This window comes from Netta rufina (genome assembly GCF_964035555.1).
Source record: "Netta rufina genome assembly, chromosome: 2".
Classification (NCBI taxonomy): domain Eukaryota; kingdom Metazoa; phylum Chordata; class Aves; order Anseriformes; family Anatidae; genus Netta; species Netta rufina.
Window position 1 is genome coordinate 109,518,493 of NC_140124.1, and position 25,222 is coordinate 109,543,714.

General features: G+C 43.3%; 1 protein-coding gene across 2 annotated transcripts in view; it reads right to left on the reverse strand.

Annotated features, from left to right (window-relative positions):
- ROCK1 (Rho associated coiled-coil containing protein kinase 1) overlaps window positions 1-13,671 on the reverse strand; it is an 87,123-nt gene extending 73,452 nt beyond the window's left edge. For both annotated transcript variants that reach the window (XM_084281828.1, XM_084281827.1), the window contains exons 1-2: window positions 13,652-13,671; window positions 12,880-13,529 (exon numbers count right to left, since the gene is read on the reverse strand). In XM_084281828.1, coding sequence (XP_084137954.1) covers window positions 12,880-12,972 — 93 coding nt within the window. In that variant the 5' untranslated portion in view covers window positions 12,973-13,529; window positions 13,652-13,671. The remainder of the gene's footprint in view (window positions 1-12,879; window positions 13,530-13,651) is intronic.
- Between the last annotated feature and the right edge of the window lie 11,551 nt (window positions 13,672-25,222).

A 25,222-nucleotide genomic window follows, 5' to 3' on the forward strand; every position in this document is an offset into this window, starting at 1 on the left:
CAAAACTTACCAAGTGCAGAAGAACTCTAGCTCCTGATCATTTTGGAAATTTCTACAGCTTAGTAGAGAACTTTTCCCAACCCAAATGGAAAATTTGAACTTATAGGTTTAAATCCTGGGAATGTTTTATTCCTGCTTCCAGAGTCTTCATCTTCATTTGAGAAGTATTAAATGTGACCAAAAAAAGTTAACTGCTCAGGAGCTTTCTACTGCATTTATTAATTCAGACAACTGCAATTTGTAGTTTCCAGTCAGGTGCTAATAAATATTTTTCTGAAGTATTTTTCATCTAACAGTTGCAGCAGTTCATTTTTTTTGTCCATTTAGAAACTAGAATTATGTATTCATTCTGTGGCTCAGTTTCCTTTATCTCTTCATGCCATTAGACTTAAAGGTTTTCTTCACTTTTTTTTCCCCAACCAAACCTGATGTTACAAGATAAATGATACGCACATTGTGCTGATTAGCATGGATATCATATCCTGCATGATGTTGCCTGGGAACAACTCATACATACATGCACACACTAACCACACAGGCTAACTTGCGCTGCTGAAAACAGACTGTTGCACTGACATTCAAGAACTTCTCTGAGGCTTTGTAACCAAAGCTAGAAAAAGAAATGGAAAACCAAGACATGAAACACTGCACAGGTTTACTAATCTTGAGATTCTTTAAAAATAATATATTAGACAGCTCGTGACAACTAACCCTAATTCAAATATATATATATATATATATTTCTACATTATATAGATATATATAGGAACATGGTACTATCTGAATCATTTGCTATTTTGTGGATCATATCAACAATATATAGAAATATTCTCAACGTAACTCTTCCTAACAAAATCTCAAGTAGGAAATTATAATTTCACAGTACTGAGAGCTAAAACTCCTAAGCATTATTCTGAAAAACAAAGTAGTTCAATCAAATTTGGAGGATTTTTTTATTTAAAAAACATACAGCTTATGTCTGAACTTCGCCTTATTTTCAGTCACGAACACATGAAGTACCACGAATGTTCCAAACAATTATTTTTATTTCTAGCCAACTAGCATTTATTTAAAGATCTCAAATGAAACTTTCCACAGAAAGGCTTTCCTTGAAACCTGTGAAAAAGACTAAGCAGCGAAGCAAAAGTAAAGCAAGAATTGCACGTATATGACCTCGTTAAGGTAGGAAAAACTACTACATACTCAAAACATAAGGCTAAGAAGTAGCCTTTCAGAGAACTAATGAACTGTATTTATTGCAACCCCCAAGAACTATTTAGGTCAACGAAACATTTCGGTGATCTTTCCCCCTTCCCTCCTACTTCCCTCCTTACACTAGTGGAAATCATGGCAAACAGGAGCAGCCTCCTAGTATACCACCGAGCATTATCACCTAAGCACTGGATGCTGTGGTTTGTAAATTTAATTGCAGTTTAAGATGCATACATCTTAATATTAACACCTTGACATACACATACAACAGACAGCTCAGTCAAGTGGTACTGAACTGAACTTTCATGAAGCTCTTGCTTGATTTGTCTCCAATTCTCTCCCCCCCAATACAATAACCCCCTAGCATAATGTATTCAAAGTTGAAGACTTGTCAGCTACATTATGAACATCAAAGTTCCCATGCTTCTAAAACCAAACGGCATCATAAACGTTTACTTCTATTATACTGAAGCAAAGCAGTTTTTAGGCTCATGTACTAAATCAAGAAGAAACTAGTTTACTTAAAAGCCGTATCTGGAAGCCATAGCTACATACAAATAAGTTTGTTTCCCTTATTTATCACTGATAACTAAAGAAAATACAATGCTAACTCTACTTAACAATCTGGAAGCAATGGCTTAGAGTTAGTTAAAACTCTGCTATAAAAATAGTACAGTTTAACACCGCATCTTTGTTGGTATGATATAAACAGTTTCACATCTTCCTTTCGATCTGTTTAAAAAGTCCTCAGGGTTTTTTTTGTCCTTACTATTTGCCACATGGGTACTAGAAGCTTGATGTCTGCTTCCAACTACACAGGGACATGACATTGGTAGTACCGTGGTCTCTTAAAAGAGTACAACCAGCAGCTTGCCTCCACACCATCAAACCTACAGCTGGAAAAAAAACAGTACCTCCTTATTTTAGGAGCTGGATGGAGAAACGAAACGCAGTCTCACAGAAAGCTTAAGAAAACTGGACAACCCTAACTTAAGTCACCACAGGCCAACCAAATGACTCAAGTCCCGAAGTCATCTTTAATTATAATCTTCCTAATTTCTGTTTTCCAAAACTTGTGTTCATATTTGTATCTTACAGACAAGGCTTCCTTTTAAACAAAAGGCTTTTTTGCTGTTTTCATCCCCCTACCACCATCCTTGCCCGTGAAAACTGAATAAAACTAAGTGCAGAACACAAAAGCAGCATCAGAGTTTGATACTGCACTGATGCTCTCCATGGGTTGATACTTCATTTACTAAGAAGGAGAAAGAAGAACAATATTGCACACCAACTTGCATTTCAACTTCAGGTTTGATATTTGATTGGTACTTGGAAAAGTAAGAGTATTTAAGTGGAATGATCCACTTTGCACAATCTCAAAGTCAAATGAATAAGCATTTATTTACCAAAATCAGCAAGAGTGATGTAATTTATGGTAGGCAAATATATTCACCATGAGTATTTAAGAATTACGTTAACTTGAGAGCTTAGGAACAGACAGGATTGGCATTATCGACAAAACGACTTCCGTTGTCACCTCCCCAACTGTTCTCCCATCCTCTTCCCATCAGAAGATCGCTTCTTCTGCAGCAGAAGTGAAACTGCAATTAACTTAGTCAAACAACGAAGAATGAGATCTTGATAACAGACATCCTCCCCCAGTATTAAAGTGCCCTGGAATTCCAAAAGCAGTATTTTGCAGAGCTGAAGAGGCAGGTGTCTCGCCCAACTTCAGCAGAAGCTCTTTTGGCTAACACTTCTTACACTTTCTTCTGGAGAAAGAAGGGAGACTTACTAATGAAAATAGCTCATTTCTGCAGCTCCAGGATGGAAAAGCTGGTTTTCATTGTACCTGAGAAACATTTTTTTATCATGATACCTTCCATGGAAAGTAAGATCAACCTACAGAAGGCTGAGCTAAAGCTTAAAACTATGGTTAGACAAAGTTGCAAGTTTTTTGTTTGTTTTTAAAGGTTGTCTTTCTCCATGGCTATGAAAACAGTTGATTGCAACTCCCCAGGGAGAACAGTTAAATGTACTGTGAACACAGAGCACTTCTAAAAGTAATTCTCAAAAGCTGCCAGTCATATTTCATTCCCTCCCACACGCGCTTTTCCTAACCCATCGCTTCATGAGACGAATTTTTAAATTAAACATAAACACTGGTAACTCCTTGTACTGGAGAAAGCTTACCCTTCCACCCTGCTTGCTTCAAACACACACTCCTCCCGGATACTGTTATTTTCTCCCACAAAATGTGATTAACACAACACAACTGGCAGGGAAGTTCTGTTGAGTGATTCAACATCAGCAAGGTCTGACGTCTTACATTTTCTGTTTCGGACAACTAACCAACCTCTCACAAGACAATTTGAAGGCAAGTCTTTAGCTGCCTATTCTGGTCAATTTTTAAATTGAAAAATTAAGTTTATGTTCCCATGGCATCTGAAAATTGGGAAAAAACTTCTTGACCTGCAAATACAAAGTTCTAATTGAATCATTTTATTTATTCCTGATCATTTGTATGAGTTCAAACTGAAGTGAAAAGGGGTATATCAAAAAATTCCCCTGGAATTCATATTTCTCTGACTCTATTTTCCCGTGAACTTACCAAGAACTGTGATCTCTTAGAGACAAAAGTAAGTTTTAGTCCTTTCCAAATTCCAAACTTAGGCATCAAGTGGAACCAACAAAGACCTCTGAGCGTGCAAGTTCCTTGGTACAAGAGCTTCTGCATGTTACAATTCTATTCTTTAGATAGATACCCCCAAATTCTCCTGAATATGGTGAGGGCCTTCACAGCTTTCCTGGAATCGTGGTGTGACCAGACCTGAAGATCCCTCCAGCAGCTGCTTTGGATTTTAAAAGCCAAAACCATCTCCAAACGCTTTAGAGCTATGCTATGTCCAGAAACTGCATGAAGTTTGTTGGGCCTGAGCAAGGCTTAAAATAGGCAAGAGCATTTTTGTCAAAGACGAAAGCTCTTCCAGGATGTGTATCTGTGCTCTACAGAGGAAGCCTCACTTCTTAATGACATCTCCAACTCCAAATTCGGTGTACTTTGATGGGGAGGAGTTAAAAAAAAAAAAAAAAAAACACAGACACTTTGCATCAACAGTTCAACTTTCACTCCATCGCCCCTAATGGGCATCCCGTCATTTCCGTTGCTCTCTTTGCTCTGCTGGTGTTAGCAACAACAGCTCCTGTTCCAAAAGCTGTGATAATTGTTGCCAGCAAGGCAAAAGCTTCAAACCCTAACAAGTCTATCACTTGGCTGGCACCATTTTCAGCCTTGTACACATACAGGAGAATAGATAGTATGCAGTTGCGAGTTACACCCTTTACACCACGTTATTCAGAGCTGTTTGAATGATTCCTGGGCCAAACCAAACCACGTCACCAGTTTGCTGGCAGGTGAATTAGTAGTAACTGGAGTTTAAGGAGGATAACAGCCCAAAGATGTGTTGGCTCACCTCTAAAGTCCATCCAGCTTCCTCTGGATGGCATCCCTGCCCTCCAGTGTGTTGACCACATCACTCAACGTGGTGTCATCAGTAAGCTTGCTGAGGGTGCACTCAATCCCACTGTCCCTTTCAGCAAGGATGTCGAATATAAAACCGAGACACAGTTGCAAGGCACCAGTATTGCCTGTTTTCAGCATCAGCTTTACATTCTACCTTGTGTTGTTCTGCGCAACCTGACATCTGTGACGAAAGGCATGGAGCAACTGTAACCAGCATGAACTCTTTCTCCTACCTACAGCCCCCTCTCTTCCCTGTGGGATCTTCTACATCCACTTCTACTCTATCATCTCCTGGTCAGAAAAGTTTCCTCCCTCCAAAAGTCCTTTTTGAAAACAGCATCACTCCAGACTTGCAGTCAGATGTGCTCCAGCCATCAAGCATGAAATGAGCATGCTGGATTGACACCCACACTGCGAGAAGATGGCACTTGTTGCACTGATACGTGGCACTTGAGCTTCTACCACATTCAGCCTCTCCTCCCCTTCTGCCTACGCCCCAGGAATGGAAGGTTCCTGCCCCATTAGCATCAAAGCCCTTCACGTTCCCCTACCAAGAAGGGGAAAGCCCTACATAACCTCCCTCACCTCTTGTCAGAAGCAGCGTGATGCATACACTCAGATACAGAAGTGCAACAGGTCACAATCACGAACTGAGGTGGCACTGCTGGAGCGTAAATCTGACATCAGAGCAAGGCAACTTCTTTTTTTTATTATTATTATTTTTACCCTTTTTCTCTCCAACAGGAAAAAGAACTACATCTGAGCTGTTTCAACTGCAGTCACAAATTAAATGTAACGAGCTTACTAATTTACAGTAGCTTCCCCCTCAGGTGATCACCCTTATGCACAAAGTCTCCAATTCTACAGTTGCCTCCATGCGGGAAGGTTCTTCTGGTCTTTTTTGGGAGATACCTTTCAGAAGAAAAAGATTCAGGCTCCAGAGAGATTTTCTGACTGCATTAACAAGGCTCAACCGCTTAGAAAATGATGCGTCCATTCAAACAAATGCAAGATGAGCACCCGTGACTTTTCTGTTTGGCTTCAGTGAATTTTGTTCTCCTCTTCTGGAGCATCAACGAAGTAAAAATGTTGCTGCCAAACAGCAAAACACAGGCTTCCCAGAGAGGTTATGGAGTCTCCATCCCTGGAGAGAGTCCGAAGCCATTTGGTTGCAGCCCTGGGCAAGTGGCCCCAGGCGGCCCTGTGTGAGAAGGGGAGGGACAAGATGACCTCCAGAGGTCCCTTCTGTGCATGTATCGAAGGTGGAAAAGACAGACTTCAAAATCATTTTCCAAATTAACTGATTTGGAAAAAAAAGGAAAAAGGTTTTCACCTCAAGAGCTCCATCTTCTTTAAACACAAACTCAGTATCATCCAACAGTGACCAACACAAAATTAGCCCTGACCATCCATTCTTCCCTCATGCTTTCCCATCTCAAGGAACTACCATGGCTATTACAGAAATCCTAGCAGTCATCTTCTGAAAAACGTATCTTCCCCTAACACTAAAACCAGTGAGAATTTCCTACCTTAAATGTCAAGATGATGAGAGAAGCTTCTGACCTTCCCTTCTTTAGAAAGCACAAGCCAGACATGAGGGACTTTTGTTTTGCGTAGTCAAGACTTTCTTTTGCCATTATTTGCTAAAGAAGAAACCCAACTTCTGGAGAAACAGTAGCAGTTGGTGACTACATGGGAAAACAGTCTTTTTTTTTTTTTTTAATTAATGCAGTTTATGTGGGGATATCTAACTTCACTAGACTTTATCGGGAAATAGCAGTTTTCTCTGAATATATTCATGTCTTGGCATTTAACTTACATGAACACTACGCAGCAATAACTGAATACTGCACAGCTTTTAAGAGGGAAAGAGGACAAGATTACTCATCAATATTTGCCCAAGTATTAGAATTCAAGAATTTCTTAATTCCTTGTTTCTGAAGGGAATATTACAATTCGTGAAGATCTGTAGGAAAAGCAAGTAGCTGTCCCACTTGTATTTCTAGATCAATTACGAGTTTTGTAGACCAGATATACACAACCTAGACAGGCATTTAGGTAGTTCCAAACCACAATCCAAAATAAAGCCTTAGTTTGTCTAGTGTTTTCTACAGAGGTTTCCAGGAATCGTGTCTTTGCACCATCTTGAACCACACAACTAAAAAAAAACAAAGAAAACATTCACATTTTTCTGTTTCTTTTACATAGGCTGAAGAAATATGACCACACTGGAGAAATTAAGGAGGGAAAGCTGAAATATAGAAGCCAACAGTCGGATTTAAATTAGAGCCTACAACAAAGAGATTTTAAGGACTGTCCCCATGACATAGCATTGTATAAATATTGACAGGGAGTGGCAATCTTTCAGTAAGCAAAAACCCATGCGCTACAAGATTTTGAGTATCAGAATAGACTTTGACCTGTGCTTTGACCAGCTGGTGCTGGTCCTGTGGCAGCTTTCCCTTAGCAGAACAGGCAGCTAACCAGTCAGAGCAACTGCTGCTTATCCAGATCGCCTCTCCACTTCTGCAACCTCAACACCTTCAAGATGCACCTCAGCATGGTGCTGCACCACAGCTGGTGCTGTTTGGATATCAATCCATACTGAAAAGCTCAAGAAGAAACCCGACTGAAGATGACACTACGAGACAGCAAAGAGTCTCAGCACAGCAAAACACTGCAGTCACCAAGATCTCCAAAGCATTTTTACTTCCCTGAAGATCATGTTTCAGCTCTTGTTCAAGCCCTGTTTATCCGAACGTGTATCTCAGCAGACTTCTGAGGAAGATGACAGTACTATTTGCACTTGTTTTTAAAAGTGCTATAATTGGGTGTTGCCTGCATAGCGTTTACAGCTTTATGAGTATTGTCTCATCACCCTTCTGGCTTTATTGCTGCTTCAATGAACAAATGAAGGCAGAGGCAGAACAGTTTTCAAACATTCTCCGTTTCTGTTCTCAAAGACGGAAGTTCAGCTTTCCTGCATGCCCATTTAGAGCTGCAATTTCTTGATGACAAAGGAGTTTTGATAAATTGCATCAACTAAAGGTCAGGAGAAATAGAAGGTTTTAAATACATATTTCAGAACCTCTCAAATTTAAGATAAACATCCCGTATTGAGATAAACATCTCAGTATTCCTTGGTAAGAGACCTAAAAAAAACAACTTTATTTTCATGTAGTGTTAAATTACATTCTAGGGAATTCTACTAACACCAACTGTGAGGCTACCAATATCACTTGGTCCTAGAGCTCCTAAATATTTATTAAGTTCTCAACAAGTGGCTCCCAAAGCTATCGTCTTCCAAAAAAATAAAATAAAAATCAAAGAACTACATACCCACAGGTTGATTTTCAATTTGTCCAGCAAACAAATTCCAGGTGTTTCCCTCTTCCTTCCTGCCACCCCCAAAAAACAAAAATATTCCACAGTTGCCAGGGAAAGGACATTGTAAATGCTCTTTCCAAGTAAAAATGTTTGTAAGCAAACTATTAAAGGTTTTTATTTTTGTGTTTTTTTTGTTCCTCCAGCGGTCTTGCTGAAACATGTCTTAAGATCAACTTCCTATTATTCCTGATTAAAACTTTTTACAGGAAAAACAGTAATTATATGCCTACAGCCTCTAGTATTACAAGCAGGGGGATCACTCAGTTAACAATTCTTGTGTAAGACCATACACTGTGAATCAAATGCTAACGTGATAGTCCCACCATCTTTACTACTACTCTCTAGGGGCTTGCATAATATTCAAGACTCCTAGAAGGTGCAACCTAAGATGCAAATGCAGTTCTTGTGTTTCCAAAGCCGCCTTACAGTTGCATTTTACCTTTTATCATTAACTTCACATCAACATAGCTCCTGAAGTAAAGGTACTTTGACTTGCATTCTTTACTGCCCTCCCCATTTATTTACCAAGTCTTTAACCACAAGGTCTCCAAAAATGCTTTCCAACAAGTTTTAAGTGGAGAAGATAAAAAAAGGTTTAGTAACAACAGAGATTTAAACCCCAAATTCTAAAGTGCATGAGATCTTCTCACCTCTTCCAATGCAAGACAGATGAACATGAATTCATCTGTCCAAATATTAATTAGACATAAGAAAACGAGGTGAATCAATGTCTGCACTTGTGCATTTTTGTTATAACAAAAAACGGAAGACACTAGATAAACCAAGTTTGTCACAAGCAGCACTCACTGTTACCAGCTGATTTGAAGCTAAACTGCTGAGCAAGTGAAACAGGACAGCTTTGAAGGCTGAGACCATCTGAAGTCTTAAAATCAACTACTCAAGTAATTGACAAAATATTTGAATAACCGAATTACTCAAGTGTCCACATAAAACGTAGAAAGACTCTTTCAGAGTTGTTAGCAGAGCAAAGAGAGCATCAAGAAACTTCTTCATGAGACTTTGCTAGTTACTTTTCAATCAATCACATGCATAAGCTGCCTCAGGTCAAGATGTGCCCCTGTACATCCACAGATCATATCCCTCCCTCCCCACTCTCCAAAACCTGGAAGCCTATGAACTCCAAGAAATTAGTAAGGAACACCGAGGAAAAAAATGTTGTTATCCCAAAATCATAAAAGCATTCTCGGTGACTGTTATTTTCTCCTGCTTAACAGCTTTAATGGAACACTAAGCTGAAGATAAAAGGGACACGGTTTAGTGGGTGACATTAGTAGCAGGGGGATGGCTGGACCAGACAATCTTGAAGGTCTTTTCCAACCTTAATGAGTCTATGATTACATTGCCCTTATCTGCATTTAGCACTCCAGTGGTATGCACCAGTACCTGACCGTCACACACCCTACAGCGTGACAACTCATCTAGCACAGCCTTCACAATCCTTATTAGGTCTTTCCAAGGCACAGAATGCTAGGACGTGGCATGTTGCGAGAAGTACTACGTGATGCTGCGGCACACACTTCACCAAGAACACAGGCTCTGGCCTCCCCTTGGCTCACGGAAAGGACAACCTGTCTATCGTTTCCCAGCCTCATGCTAAATCAAGCCCACAGAAGTCACAAAGATGCAAACAAATTTAGTTAAACAGTTGCAACTTACAGTTTTCTGGCTTTGCTTTTATTACAACCCTGTTTGTTTTTCCTTTCTCTTATGCACTTCTCCCTCCTGTGCCTCAGGTTTATTAATTTCCTTCCTGTGCCATGTAAATTGAAGTCCTCACTAGGTCTCTTCCGTTTGCTCTGTTGTCACAGCTCCTCTCCCACACCTTCCTGAATCTGTAATGCACCTTCCTTTCTAGCAGACCTTCTCCCCACCTGCCCTTCCCCCAGCCGTCTTTCCTTATTGTTCTCACACTACTTCACATATAAATTTAGGATGCTTCTAGCACACAGAAGCTAGCTTATGACATTCACCAAAAAAATAAAAAAATAAAAAAATAAAGGTTACAAAACTGATTTGAAGTTTATTCCATACCTGCTTTCTACTCTACAGGGGCTACAAGCTGATGAGGGACGGAGGGATGTAACAGCAGGAGTGGAAACGAGATAAAATAAAGCTAAAGAGTAGAAGTAAAAAGCTGAACTATCTTAGGAGAAACCAAGTGCATCGCTAAGACTGCTCCTCACAACCAAAAGCATGTTTCTTGAAACTAAAGGAACTCCAGCATTTTAAGCCTGTATGTATAGAATATCAGATGCTGAATTTAAAGCATCTGTGCAATAGATGCTTTCTATCAGCCATATGTTACAGCTCCGATGAGTTACCTAACACCATTGCTGAGAAGTGAAAAAGTAAAACCAATTCACGCCTTTACTCAAAAGAAAAGGGGTGTTTAGATTTTAAAGATGTTATAAAATCAGATAAACATTTTTATTGACTCTGATTGTATAAACTTGTTTTTGTTTCCTTTGTATTTGTACTGGGCCAAGAGACTGACAAGTTTCCTTAGCCTGAGGAGGAGGGGTCATCTTAAAAGATACTTCAGGTGCAGATCAATTACATCTATACCTAAGCACTTCTTCCTTTAAAACACACCCAAACAGATTATGATAATTTAATAGATACTTTATATCTTGAACTAAGAATGACACCGGTAGCGTGAATCTCACATTTTTTAAGTATAAAATACTTAAACTCTTTAGAAGGGGTTTCATACTTCAATTCTGCAGAAAAGAGCCCTAGAACTGATGAGAGATCAAAGTCCAGCCAGAAAGTGATACAGTGACCAAACACACACAAAAGCAACCTAATAGTTCACGTGCTTTTTTTTTTTTTTTTTTTAGAATATGCACTTTTGTTGTAAAAGAACATTACCTGTAACTAGGGCTAACAAAAAAATAATTCTGATGGCTGTAATGTAAGAATCTGCCTTTAAAAGAACACTCAAAGGTATGCCAAAAATCCCAGAAAATTTCTAAAGTCTCCTTTTAAAGGACATTCTTAAGATCTGAGACGCAAACACACGTTCTAAAACTTAACACAAGCATGACAGGAAGCATCCCAATGAGTTCATTCCCAAAATGACTACAGCTTAGCTCCAAATTCTGACTAAAGTAACAGAAAAGGGGCAAATCCTTAAACTGATTAAAAGATCACGGAGTACAGTTAAAAAATACTATCAACTGCATGCCTGATATCTGAAAGCTCATTAGTACTGCTGTAGGAAGGCCCCCCCGAGGTATCGCCAGCATCAACACACAGACTAGGAAACTGAGTCGTGGTTAATGTACAAACTCTGGCCTCTTAATTCATTTTATAACCTTGACTTCTGCCTATAGAGGCCGGGTGTAATAGAAGATTTGACAGTGCTGTCCTAAGTCATCAGAACTGACAAAGTATACCCTAAGCATCAGATCTGTTCTCATTAGCTGTGGCTCAAAGATGAAAGATATGTAAACTAGATCAAAAGCAGCAAGTTAACTGGAAGATGCAGCGCGCTTTCCTTAGCAGCAACAACATCCGTGAGGCCCTGCTTTTACCCAGGGAGGGAGTTTGAACCTGTCAACACCTCCAAACATCACAAATCAGTAAAAAGCTAGACAGAGTACACACTGTCATGCACTTAGGCAGTCTTCCATGAGGTTCTTTTCACCTCTCCACTGCTTTAGGCTTACATGAGCTATCTGGTAAAAGCTGTATAGGGGAAGACTAAAAATGACTATTAGGAAGCATCTCCACCCCTCAGTCCCCCCATAACAGGGGAGTTCATCCTAGGCACCAATTCAATTTACTTGTTCTCTTTGTGACAGCAATAGACGGGGAAGAAGGGGACCCACCTACACACTTCCGAACTTGTATCACTTCCTACAAAGAAAAGAAATTCACTGGTTTGGCATAAAAGTAAGCATTACACTTTCCTACTTAAGGATATCTCTAGGCGTACCAAGGCACCCATCTGCATCCCAAATCCTGACTGGATTTGGCAGACACTTTGGCAAGGTATTTTTTGTAATCAGAACTAAAGTACCACTCGCTTTTGTGCAAGCAACTGTCAAATGGTATTGGTTTTGTGTCAGGAAGTGTTGTGTTTTGCTTCCTTATGATGCAATTACAACACTGACAGCATTGCAGAGAGCCACTGAACCATCAGGTATGATCACGTAGGGAGCCAATTAGCAGGCAATTGTCCACCCAGCACACCAACTCTTTTGATATGCATTTAACCCCTCTGCTGTGACTATCGTGCCACCTGCAAGGGTGTATTAATCTTTCAGCTGTATTTTACATGGCATTAGTGCTTGCCAACGTCTACGCTAAAAAGGAAGCAGTCAGTGCTGCAGTGCTTAACCACAACATGAGAGGACTTCGCTCTTAAAAGGGGTAAACACTTTCAGACAGGGAATTGGTAACAAAGCTATTTACAGTCGTTTGCTCGCACAGGGGACTGGCACTGAGGAATTACAGCTTTGCACAAAGCATCCGCTGGTGTCGGTGAAGCAGAGAAAGGTGCGTGAGGTGAGAGGGATGACAAGCCTGAGGCAGGACCAGGCGAGCTCGTCCTTGGCATGAAATCCGCTCTCCCTCGCAGAGAACTTCACGCGCCCATAGCTCAACGCTGAGTAAACAACACACCAGCGCGGAGCGGAGCAGTGACTCAGCCAGCAGCCGGAGATTCAGTCCCACAGGGTAAGAAATTTGGGGCGGACGGCTGCGGGGACCAGCAAGCTGTCCCTACTCACCAGCAAGCAGTCCACGTTCACCTCGGACTTGGGGTCCTTTAGAGTCACGTCGATTTTTTCGAACCGCGCCTCAAAGCTCTCCCCCGTCGACATGTTTCCAGGGATTGGAAAGGTCCCCTTTATCCCAGAGCAAAATAAGGTTAAAAATAAAAAAGAAAAGGGAAAAAAAAAAGAAGAGGAACAGGCACAAAAGAGAAGCCACGCAGCCCAGGCCGGGCTGGGGCGCGCTCCCTGCGGGCTCCCTTCAAGCCGTGAGTCCCTGAGGCGAGGGGGGCTGCTCCAGCTCCTGCTCCAGCTCCTGCTCCAGCTCCTGCTCCTGCTCCCGCTCCCGCTCCCCGGGGCGCCTCAGCGCCGTGCAGCCGCAGGTTTCCTCTCCCTGCCTCCTCTGCTCGGGCCCCGCTGCCTCAGCAGCCGCATCCTGCCGGCCGGGGAAGGCGCCCTGAGAGCCAGCGTAGCGGTTCTGGCTGCTGCTGCTGCTCCTTCCTCCTCCTCCTCCTCCTCTTCCTCCTCCTCCTCCTCGTCGTTGTCGTCGTCGTCGCCCCGCAGCAGCAGCAGCAGCAGCCGGCGGCGGGTCGGTGCCAGCGTCCCGAGGGCGGCAGCTCTCCCTCCTCACCACCACCGAGAGAGGGAAGGTGCAGAAAGCCACGAGCCTGCAGGGGGTAAAAAAAAAAAAAAAAAAAAAAAATTAGAAAAAAAAAATAAAAATATGAATAAAAAAAAAGAGGGAGGGAGCGCTGCGCCCCCGCGGGTGCCGGGCGGGGAGGCGGCTCACCTCACGGCGCGGCGGCCGCCAACATGTCCGCCTTCCTGTTTGAACGGGGGGGGCAGGCTCGGCCAGCACGGGCCGGCGGCGCGCATGCGCGGCGCTGCCCCCCCTGAGGGGAAGGGGAGGCGTGAGCGCGCCGCTCAACGGTCGGAGGGGGCGCGCGCGGCATGGGCCGTTAGGGGCGGTTAGGGGCGGTTAGGGGCGGGGCTGCTTTCCTACCCCTCCCCACACACACACACACACGCACAGCGCCTTCAGGTGTTAAAATGGCCAGCGCCTTGCTGTAAAGGTCGCTGGAAGCGGTGTGGGGCGGCAGCTGGCTGCTAGCTGGCTGCGTTCAGAGGAACAAGAAGCAGCATTCTACGTTTTGCCTTTTTTTGTCCACAACTGCTTTCATATATACATACACACACATATATATACACAGAATCACAGAATTTCTAGGTTGGAAGAGACCTCAAGATCGAGTCCAACCTCTGACCTAACACTAACAGTCCTCCACTAAACCATATCCCTAAGCTCTACATCTAAACGTCTTTTAAAGACTTCCAGGGATGGTGACTACACACACATATCAGAGACTCATTAAGGTTGGGAAAGATCTCCAAGATCACCTGGTCCAACCACTAGTTTCATTTACCTGAAAGCCTAATTTTCTGCTATGTTACACAAAACCATGTTAATGATTTATTTGACACAGGTACATTCATTAGGTCCAACAAAGTAATATGCATATATAGCAATGTATATTGTATAAAACAGCAAATACAGAATCACAGAATCATTAAGGTTAGAAGAGACCTCCAAGATCACCTGGTCCAACCATCCCCCTACCACCAATGTCACCCACTAAGCCGTGTCCCCAAGCACTACGTCCAGCCTTTCCTTGAACACCCCCAGGGACGGTGACTCGACCACCTCCCTGGGCAACCCGTCCCAGTGCCTGGCTGCTCTTTCTGAGGAGAAATGCCTCCTCATATACACATACATATATAAGAATTACGTACACTTAAAGGGAAAATGCATGCTGTAACCACGTCATGCTCGTGTTTGCTTTCCCTCGCCTTGTGATGGCCATTACCACACCTCTTTGTTTGGGAGGGTTTGGTCGCGCTTGGAAATGGAGATGCTCCATTTCAGCAACCACGGTCCGCAGAGAACATCCCGTGTGCTCCGCCAGCTACAGCATTAGGTCTTGTGATCACTCCATACATCATACAGCGAGTCGTCCTTGAAATGCAAAGGAAATGCTCCTTACAGACCTGATATCAAACAAGGTGAAAATCGCTGTTAGAGATGCAGAGCCTGATTCGCATCGCTTTTAGGCATCTGGTTTAGCCATTAAACACACACAGGTATGATGCCAGGCCTCAGCAGGGTGATCCCAAGCCTCTAGCTGAAACAATGCAAAATTCATGAGGCCTGTAATAGAGAAAGGAAGAGGAGGCCTGAACCCGCAGCTTGCAACCCTGAGTCATGCTCCAGATGCTGCTTATGAGTTTTGTCCAATGCATACGTGAAAATATATAGGTGGTCTTGGAAACACAAAACTTATTCCATCCTTTCCAGGCCTCCTTTCCACAAAGCAATATGGATCGTGCCCCCTCTTGCCGAGTGCATCTTGCATCACTTTTTTACAGTGGCCCAGCTTTAACAAAACAGGCAGGGAGAAGCACTGCCCAGTACATCCTCCAGCAATTTTGGTGAGGGAAGCTGCTGTGCTTGTGCCCAGCTGCATGCAAACAGTGTATTTTGAGCATGGCTATCAGATTGGGCTTTTCTCACAAGTATGGTAAAGTAAAAATGTCTGTCTGTCTGCCTCAAAACGCAGGAGAATTTGCGTGGGAGGTGGCTCAGCCAGCTGTCTAGGAAACTGTGAGCACTGCTTTGAAAATGTCAAGGGGAGCAAAAGGGAAAATAAAGTCTAATTTTAAAAACAGTTAGGGGTTAAAAGTGTCTGGTGAGATAAAATGCTCATGTTGTAACTCCAGAGTGTAATCTAATAGTTACTAATCTGGTGAACACTCATTCACGTTTGCTCTTGAAACAAATTTTCATGAGCTGCAGTCAGACTGTTTGTATCTTTATGACAAGGAACTCGCGTATTTCTAGCTTTGGACACTTAGGAACCATCTGAAGTTCCATCCTAGATAAGCAGTCATAATGCATCGAACACAATGTCTTACTTTGTGTTTGCTTCCGGATAACAAATAAACTAAAAATGGATAATTTCTCCTTCCTGCGTTTGTTGCGTCCCAGATTTTGGAATTTAGCTAGCTTTTGTTGGGTGAAATGGCAATTACTCGACACATGTTTCACCTGATAACGCTGAGCTGATTAAGCTTGCAAGCCTGGAAGATCTTTTTTTCTCTCTTCAAAAGCATGCAGCCTCTGATACGGGAAGGTGTCTCTGCGTTGGCTCGTGTCCATGCTTTGTACACGGACAAACTGATTTCCTCAATAAAACAGGAATCATAGTCCTCACATGCACGTTATCTGCCTATTTTGTAAGATATTTAAATGTCTCTGTTATTAGTGTGATACAAATACGTGCAAAATTTGACAAACGTGTCAAATATGACAAATACTGAAAATTATGTCAAATTGACACTGACTTAAGAGCTGATTGCTTGACAGAGATCACAATTTCCTATTAAATACAAAAGTCAGTAAAACAATTACCACATTATACAATAAAAAATACATGTAATAGCATTTATCACAGAAATAACATTCTTGTACTCTACAGTAATAGGACTTCAAATCATAGCAGGTTTCAAGGTCACTTTCAGGACATTAGCAAAAAGCAAGAGCAAAACAGCAGTGGAGTACGTGGCAAATATTAGCGGGGCCCTCTCTGAGCAGGCACCGTGACTCCCCACACTGTCACAAAAAGAGGTAGGGACGACTAAGTGAGAGACCCCGTAGTAAGGTTAAAGGCCATCTTGATTTCGATTTCTTAGGTCGCCGACTGTGAGTCTTTAAAAAGAGTACACCCACAGAAAGCGAGAGAAGGCGAGGATTCGCTAACTTCTGATGTAAGTACTGACTTCAGGAGAGTTACACAAGGCAGAAATAAGTCCACATCCTGTTCACCATATTAGGCCAAGTTGGTAACGTGGGACCTACCTTCCCATTCAACTTCCTATTTAGTCAGCATGAAACCTGCAGCAGTTAAATCACGCTACATGAAGCCTGCCTTTGGTCCACCACCCTTTTTCCTTGTTTGCCATACAATATTGACTCAGGTTTGCCTCAGCTCTAGTCTTCAGGGCACTTAATGGTGTGGGCCAGTATCTCTTGAAGCTGAGCTGAAGGCTGTGGACAGCACACACAGTCCTTAAGCAAATCGTTTTGACAACCTGTGCACCAGAAAGGCCTTTGACAGGCGCTCTCAGTATTCCAAGCAAGGACTGGTGGCACGTCAGTGTATCTGAACTGCCCTTAGGTAATGACAAATTCACGCCAACACTGAGCTCTGTGTACCTGCAAAATCTGAAAAAAGGCTGCACTAGGTGGCGAATGCTGGTAGCAATAGTAGCTGGAGGCTAACTAAAAGCTCCAGTCACGCTGCTGGTCGCAAGTCTTCCCTTGCAGGCTGCATGCTGGAAAAACTGAAGGAATTACAGACTGTAGGTTAGAAGTGCAAGATGCTTGAGGTAGTGAGTACGTTAAAAAGTGGCACCAATGGGAGTGAGAAAACCGAGAAGTGACAGATATTAGTCATACATAACACTTAGTACAGGAGGAAAAGGCATTTTGGTTCTTCCAGGATGAGGAAAAATGTAGGAAGTAGAACAGAATACAAATAGAATAGAATAGAAATTGCCTGGACAATAAAAATTGCTAGCAAGAAGGGACAAATTTGAATACAATCAATCAAAAGAGAATTTGGCTTGGATATACTCAACCAAAGTACCATCTTTCAAAACTCTGTAGATGCTGAAACCTTGCAGTATATGCCTATATAGACAAGTACATGTCATGAATGTTAATAAAGATGGAGAGCTCCAGGCACATGACCTGGCATATTCTGATGTGTCCCAGCTCCTGGACAAAGTTTCCTGCTCTTTCCTCTTCCAGCACCGTGCACTTCCAGGCACAGCGGCACTTCTGCTTTGAGCTTAGCACTGGAAACCTGGGGAGAAACCGGGGAGAACCTGCTCCTGCAGCCTGCATGTGGTGAGTGATGAATAAGAAATGGGGCACCTGGATCTTTGTTGGCTTCTCTTGAATGAGCTAGAAAAAAAAATAAAAATCACCTTTTGGAAATTTTGCAGTGTTCTGGTGTGGGCCACTGAAAACAAAGCGTTGCAAGCTGGGAAGTGAACTGGATGGGATCGTCTGCTCCAGTGCAAACACAGATGCGTCTGCTGCCAGCAGACAAGGGCATGGTTGTATAAACAGCTCCGCGTAGACCCTCCCAAAGCAACTTGTGCTGCATCTGGGAAGGAGGGGAGCTGCGAGCCCGGAGAGAGATAGCAATCCACAGGGTAAATATCTGGTCACCAGATGGCTCAGGCCAATATCAACCGCGAATGCGTATGCAGCGTAGGCTCCCTGTGCTTTTATGCTTTAAAAGCACAGAAAAAATACTGTGACCAATGTATGGCAAAAGCTCACAAAGCGATTTTAAATCAAATCAAAACAAAATTCCACTGGAATGCTGAAAGCTTCATACCTCAATAAGGACTATTTCCGTGGCAAATACTGTTTTCCCACTGAAGCCACTTGGTGGGTACAGAAAACGTTAAGATGCCAGAAATTCTTCTTCTGCCCTGGGAAAAAAAGCTTTTTTATTTTCACTGTCCTGGAGCTTAAAAATGGCCCAAGTACTTTGTGCCTGAAATCTTCAAAAAACCAAACAAACTCAACTCTCAGTCCAAACAAACAAACAAACAAAGCCAAAAAACACACATGGAAAGCTTTAGCCTGAAAAAATGGTTTCAGAAAATTAGGATTATATTAAAGCAGGAGCTAAAAAGTAATCTCCTCATCGTATCATCTATCAGGGTTTTAAACAACAGGGAATTATTTGTATCTTTTTATTTCCAGTATACGTAGAGTGATTACAGTCATTATAGACCTCTTTGTAGATTAAGCTATCATGAGTCTGACTTTCTGCTATTAATTTGTTAGCTATGAATCATCTACAAGATTAAGAATTGTTCTTCCTACTTCCTCAGTTCTTACTCCTAAGCTCTGTCCCAGAACAATTTTCTCCCACCCCACCTTATTCCTACTTCACCCACATACACATATCACATTTCCTGTGGCTGGATTTGTTCTGCAGTCCTTAACTGAAATTATTCTTCTGAAGGCAATAGTTGAAAAGTAAACCAGGCTGAGTTTAAAAGTAAATTAGCTTTGATTCTCCTGGCTTTAGTTTTATGTATATTGCCCTAAATATCTACACTGCCTGTAAATGCTTTGCTCTTTTGCTGAATACTGTGTCAAATCCATTAAAAAAAAAAAAAGTGTTTTTATCTTGGGCCTGGGAAATATTTAACAGTTTCAGGCTTCAGCAGATAATTAACTTTTAAATTACACATTCTGTAACTTTGCTGGAATAAAAGGTGCTGGCTTTATATGACCCTTCTGTAGACAGAATGATGGAAGTCACGTTTCTTGACACTCATCACCCTCAAAAGTTTTTCAAGACAAGTTATAGACAACCTTTTAATATCATGAAGTTTCATGTGATTGTATATAGTTTACGTCTTACTTATGAACCTAAAACTTCAGGCATGCAAATGGCACCACGTGTGCAGTTTTTAAAAATCCATGTTTCAAAGTACTGCCTGTGAGATACTTAAAAAAAGATCATTTTAAAAAGTTTTGTCACCAACAAATAGTTTGAATTCATGTCAACTGCAGAAATTATAAATGAGTCAATTTAGCAATTTCTGGGGGCCTTAAATAGTTAAATCACAGCAACTGAATTACTGGTTTTGTTCATGCTCAGGACGTTCTTGAGTTCTTCTGCTAATCTCATGCCACTACGGACAGTCACCTAATTGTCATTTTACACCAGCATGACCACTGTAGTTGTGTTTCTGGAGCTCTATACACTTACAGCACATCTGTATGCTTCAAGAGAATCTAGTCTTAAAGGACAGAGAAGATTTTCATTGGATTTTTATTATAATTTAGCTTTCATTTGACCATAAAATCCAAGAGGTGTAAATGGAAGTCTTATAGGTATGATCATACACAGAAAACTGCATGTTTGAAAGTATGGGTGAGGTTTCTCGGGTCTAGAATCAAAGGGTTAACCTTGCTTTTTCTTCTCTCCCTCCCCTCCTCAGAGATAAAAGACACCAAACTTCCTACCTCTTGTTGCAAAACACCCTACATGTCTGTTGGGTAACTCAGCTCTTACTGCTTGGAAGGGGGTAATTTAATATCAGCTTTACCTCGTTATTACTCTGATTGCTTCAAGTCAGTGGTACTGCCTCAAACTGGTTCAAAAGGAAGAAATGGGCTCAACGATTCCTAATCTGATGAGAGCAAAACCAGCCTGACAAAGTGACAACCAAGGGCTAGGACCTGGCCTCTTCCTGAGGTTCACTTCAAAAGTGGAGTAGACCCAAAGTAACACGTCCTTAACTTCAAATTTCTCAGGCAGAGGGAAAAAAGAAACTCAGCCTGCTTTTTCCACAGGGCCCAAGTTAGCCCAGGCCTGGAGAATGGCAAAATCATCCCAAACTGTCCCTGAGCACGTGGGGCACCTGGCGCATGTTAGGAGAGCTTCCAGCCGGGCTGGTGGTGCAGCCACCTCTCCCTTGGGCACGGAGCAGGATTTCAGCCCCCCAAGGGAGGTTGGCCCCACTTGCCCAGCACAGCCTGCCAGTAACACCAAATCCACAGCAAATTACCCAATCCTATGGCAAATTTTGGATTCCCCTGCACATTCAATGCATGGGGTGGGTGAGTGAGCAGATAACAGGCATTATTCTGAGCTTGGTCATAAGGAGAAAGCAAGGAAAAGGGGGAAAAAAAAGTGTTTAGAAACAGTCTAAAATACTTGTATGAACTTAGTTTTGTGTGTCCTACGTTTTGGCTTGGAATCTCTTCACCTTTCTGGAGGGCCTATGTCAGTGAGAAATTTTTTGAAAGGGCAGAATGCTATTTAAAATCCTGAGTCCAAATCTTGTGCTGTAATCTCCTGAAAAGTCATGTTTATCCTTTCCTTCAGAGCAGATGCCTAATGACACAGAATAACATTTCGCAGTCTGACATAAGAATAGATTAGGCTGCCCTGTAAAGCACTGGATTAAAAAAAAAGTACAAGCTGATTGACTCATTCATGGCCTGTGGCCATACAAATGCTTGCCAAGTTGCTTCTAGACAAAGTTGTGGCACCTTCACCACAGAAACAAAGGGCTGTGTGGCAAGCAGAGCTTTCCTTCAGGAGTCTTGTGAAACAAACACGTACCCGTGAAAATGCATATGCAAAAGCAGTGTTTGCAAAGAGCTACGTTATTACACTTCCGTGATCACATATTCCTCTCCGTATGACCAATTTCTATGAAGCTGTAGAGTAATTCAGCACTAAAATAAGTGTTTTTCAACACATTGCTAAAACTACATGTACTATACCCAAACCATCGTGGAGTCTGGGCTTGCTTTCGTGAAAATGTCCTGCATTTATCTAATTTTAAGGAGTTCCCAGCACTCTGTTGCTGTGACCATGCCACGACTTCATGCTCGTTATGCTATCTGTGCCATAAAACACCCACAGTAATCCCTGAACCTGCAAATACATGTGCTGGAAAGGGAATTGCAGCTCTGCCCCCACAGGCTTACCCAGGCCAGCTTCGAGCTAGCTACCTGAGGTACCGACAGCAGGGAAACCAGCCTCCGGGAAACACCTCGTTGCTTGTTCTGTCCCCAAAGCCCATCTTGCTGCAGCTTCGTGCAGCTGTGCTTCAGCCCCTGCATTGCACGACCACATCTGCTGGCTGTGTAGGGCACAGATAGGGTAAGGCCGCTACCCTCACAGGAGGGTAAAACGATGGCCCAGGACTTAAACTCAAGACTTTTTCACTAAACCAACCTCTGGCTCCGCAACGGTCTGGTTCCTCGTCCTTTCAGTAGTTTGAACGTAGCGATTGGAAATGTAAATCCAACCAATTCTGAAAATTCGTGCAGTTGTAGCAGTCAGTGGTCACTGATGTTATCTGCACTGTGGGGAAATACGCCGAGAATGTCTTGTGGCCGATATTTTTCCTATTTGATGACCACATGATTATTTTTGGTTAGCTGCTACTATTTCCTTCTTGAGTCATTCCTGCAAGGCACTGAAACGCTGCAGCCAGCAGTGACTGCGACCATCTCTAAATCAGATTTGCAAACCCTCATCGAGAGCATCCTCTGCTGAAAGCGCCTGCATCCTGCGTTTTGGCACTGCGAATGCTCCCCGTGTTTGGCATCTCGTTCAGCATCACTGAGGCTGGAAGAGCAGTGAGGGAAAGCCGTCAGGAAGGAAAGGGAAAGGAGGGAAGAAACGCCGGCCTCGTGCACAGGGGGGAGATGATCTGCTCCTGGCCGGGTGGAGCTTGGCGCTCCCACCCATCCGCAGCAGCTGTCAGATCGTTTTATGGGGCCGTCTTCATAGCATCCGCGTGAGTACGGTGGGGCTGCCTGGCTCTTCCGAGCACACTCTCTGCTGCTGACTTGGTCATGTCCTGAGCAGGCTGTTGCAAAACCCCGCAGACTCCCCAAAATGACTCATGTCTGCAGGCATGGATGTCTGCACAGCGGCGCGGAGCTGCGCAGGAAGCCCGGGGGCCTGCCACCCAGCACCACGCAGCAGCTTGCTCACTAAAAGGAGCATCTCAGTGGAGCAGCCAGGGGCTAGGGGCTCTGCTGGCCAGCTTCCACGTGACATTTAATGGTTTCACAGTGATCCCACAGCACCGCAGGGGCTGCCCCTGTGAAATAAGTCCCCACTCGCACCTGCAAGTGATTCCCCCCAGGGATGCGTGGTGCTGGAGCGTGGTCTGCCCTGTACCCCCAGCTCCCCGGACTTCGTTTGTGGCGTATTCTGAGCTGGTTGCTTTTAGACCCACAGTGTGCAAGACTCGTCCCGCACACAACATCCTACCCCGGGAGAAGTAGCTCATACATTACTCATACATAATTTCAAAACTGTGGGTAAACTGGATGGTTTCGTGCTCCCGTAGACGTATGACTTCATCCTGTCTGTCTTGCCGACTTGCTACACGAGCGCTGCCAGACCTGCATGACGCTTCTGTGTGCTCCAGCGGCAGCTACGCGCTGCCTTATCGCCAGCTGAGCACGAATTCCTGCCTTATCACCTGCTAAGCTGAAGGATCAGTGCGTGCTGAAGTGGAGGAGCTGTGTGGGATCTCATGGCTGGTGTCTGCCGGTAAACTAACCGCAGCCAGTTCCAATAACCTGGCTTTTCTTAAAATTTTGTTTTGGTTTATTTTACTTACCATTATTTAAACAAACAAACAACAAAAACAACAACAGAACGATTGGTATGACTAAATCAAAGCCTTCAAAAGCCCTGAAGACTAATACAGTAACCTTTGCTGTTACTGTCACTAAGGGATATGAAAACCTTAGGCAACCCAGCCCATTTGGAGCCCTACAATTTACACTCTAGCACCAAAACTATGAACAGAAATTGTTGCCTCCTGCTTTGTGTGCTTCCTCACTCTGCTTCCTAGCACCTCTTTCCAAGCCTGTATTGAACGATCGCTTTACTTACAGAAGATAACATCTATAAGACTCGTCTGGATTTTTTTTAATGTTTGTTCTCCTGTCATTGCATCAAAAGAAAATAAAAAAATAATTACAAAGCAGCTGCTGACAAACTGATATTGAAAAATAATAGATAAATTTAAACATCTTTCACACTCAGTAGCTGCTTCTAGCACTCTGCCTTTATCCTCAGGCTTTAATTAAATCTCTCTCAGAAAACAGAATCTGCTGGTACTTGACCTTTGTTTTCAGCAGGCGCAGCACAAAAGGCATATAGAATCAATGACAATGCACAAAACGCAACACACTCCAGCTGTCACTCAGTGCAGCACAATGCTCAGCCTTCATGTGGAGAGACCCCGGCTTAGGAAAGGATTCAAATAAAGCCACGACTCTCTTCTCTAGGTCAGCTCCTGAAGAATCACGACGGCTACTTCAAGCTGACTACACACGGTGCAGTCCACCAGCACGCAACACAAAATGCTGCTGCAAAGGCAATCTCTTTTTCTGACTGCAAAAACTTCATCTCCCTGCACTCTTTATTTGCTTCCTTCCTGCCCCTTACCCCACCCCTGCGAGCTCTCCATCCTCTGCCTGAAGACCATACCTAATCTCCCTGCTCCCATTTCTGCTCCCATTTCCCCTTCCTCCTAGCAGGGCAGCCCCCGGCCAGCTTCTCTCCTCCTCTTTTGTTTCCCAGCTGCTCTCCCTGCATCTTTTTAGCTTCTCTTTGCAGCCACAGGGCTCTTCACAGAGGTACTTCACACTTTTTCTTTCTTTTTCCTCACCGACTCCTTGCCATATTTTTTTTCTTCACTTTTGCATTAATGCTTAGGGACATGGAAGTTAGGGGCAAACAGAACGGTATTAGTGATGAATAGCCACAAAAAAAGCGAGTAAAATTTTAATTCTTGCAAAACTCACTGGAACTGGTCTGAAAATTAATACTTTCAGCTAAAATGCAAACTGATATGAAGATCATTAATGGAAAGGATGGTGCCAAATGGCCTGGAACTGAGCAGAAAAAGGTTGTTGAATGAGAAGATGCAGAGAACAATATTGCTCTCGCTCATTTACCCCTCTGCGAGCCCCAGAGCAGCACGGGCATAGCTTCTGTGGGAAACTCCTCTGCTTCCCTGAGAAAAAGAAAAGTCTCTTTCTCGTGCCTTCTAGGGCAGGGTCTCCGGGCACAGCCCACAGCCCTGGTGTTCACAGTTTGGCTTCTAGCTTAAGAGTAACCTGGGCATTATTTCATTTCAATTTTTAATTCGCTGCAGGTGTGGAAGAAGCAACAAATGCACTCTAATATGTTTGAGGGACATAACCAAAATGATATTGGAACTGATGTCTTGCCACCAGCAGCCTGCAGAAGGAGCATCACCAGGTTGGCTTTGGTGTTTTCAGAGCCTTCATCATACTGCTCATGGTTTACGCAGCCAAGGGACCTCCACATTTAAGCTGCACCCCACAGCCCGGGTGGGACTGGCCCCACTTCCATGCTGTTAACCACGGGCAGGTTACCCGGGGGGCATGTACACCAATTCCCATGATCTCTGCACTACGCCTGAGGACCCACCTGGTGCGATCAGGGGGGGAATCGCCTCCTGCCTCTGCTCAGCAGCCACTGAGGAGCTGCCCCTGCCTCCAGAATCACAGAATCACAGAATTTCTAGGTTGGAAGAGACCTCCAAAATCACCGAGTCCAACCTCTGACCTAACACTAACAAGTCCTCCACTAAACCATATCCCTAAGCTCTACATCTAAACGTCTTTTAAAGACCTCCAGGGATGGTGACCCAACCACTTCCCTGGGCAGCCCATTCCAATGCCTAACAACCCTTC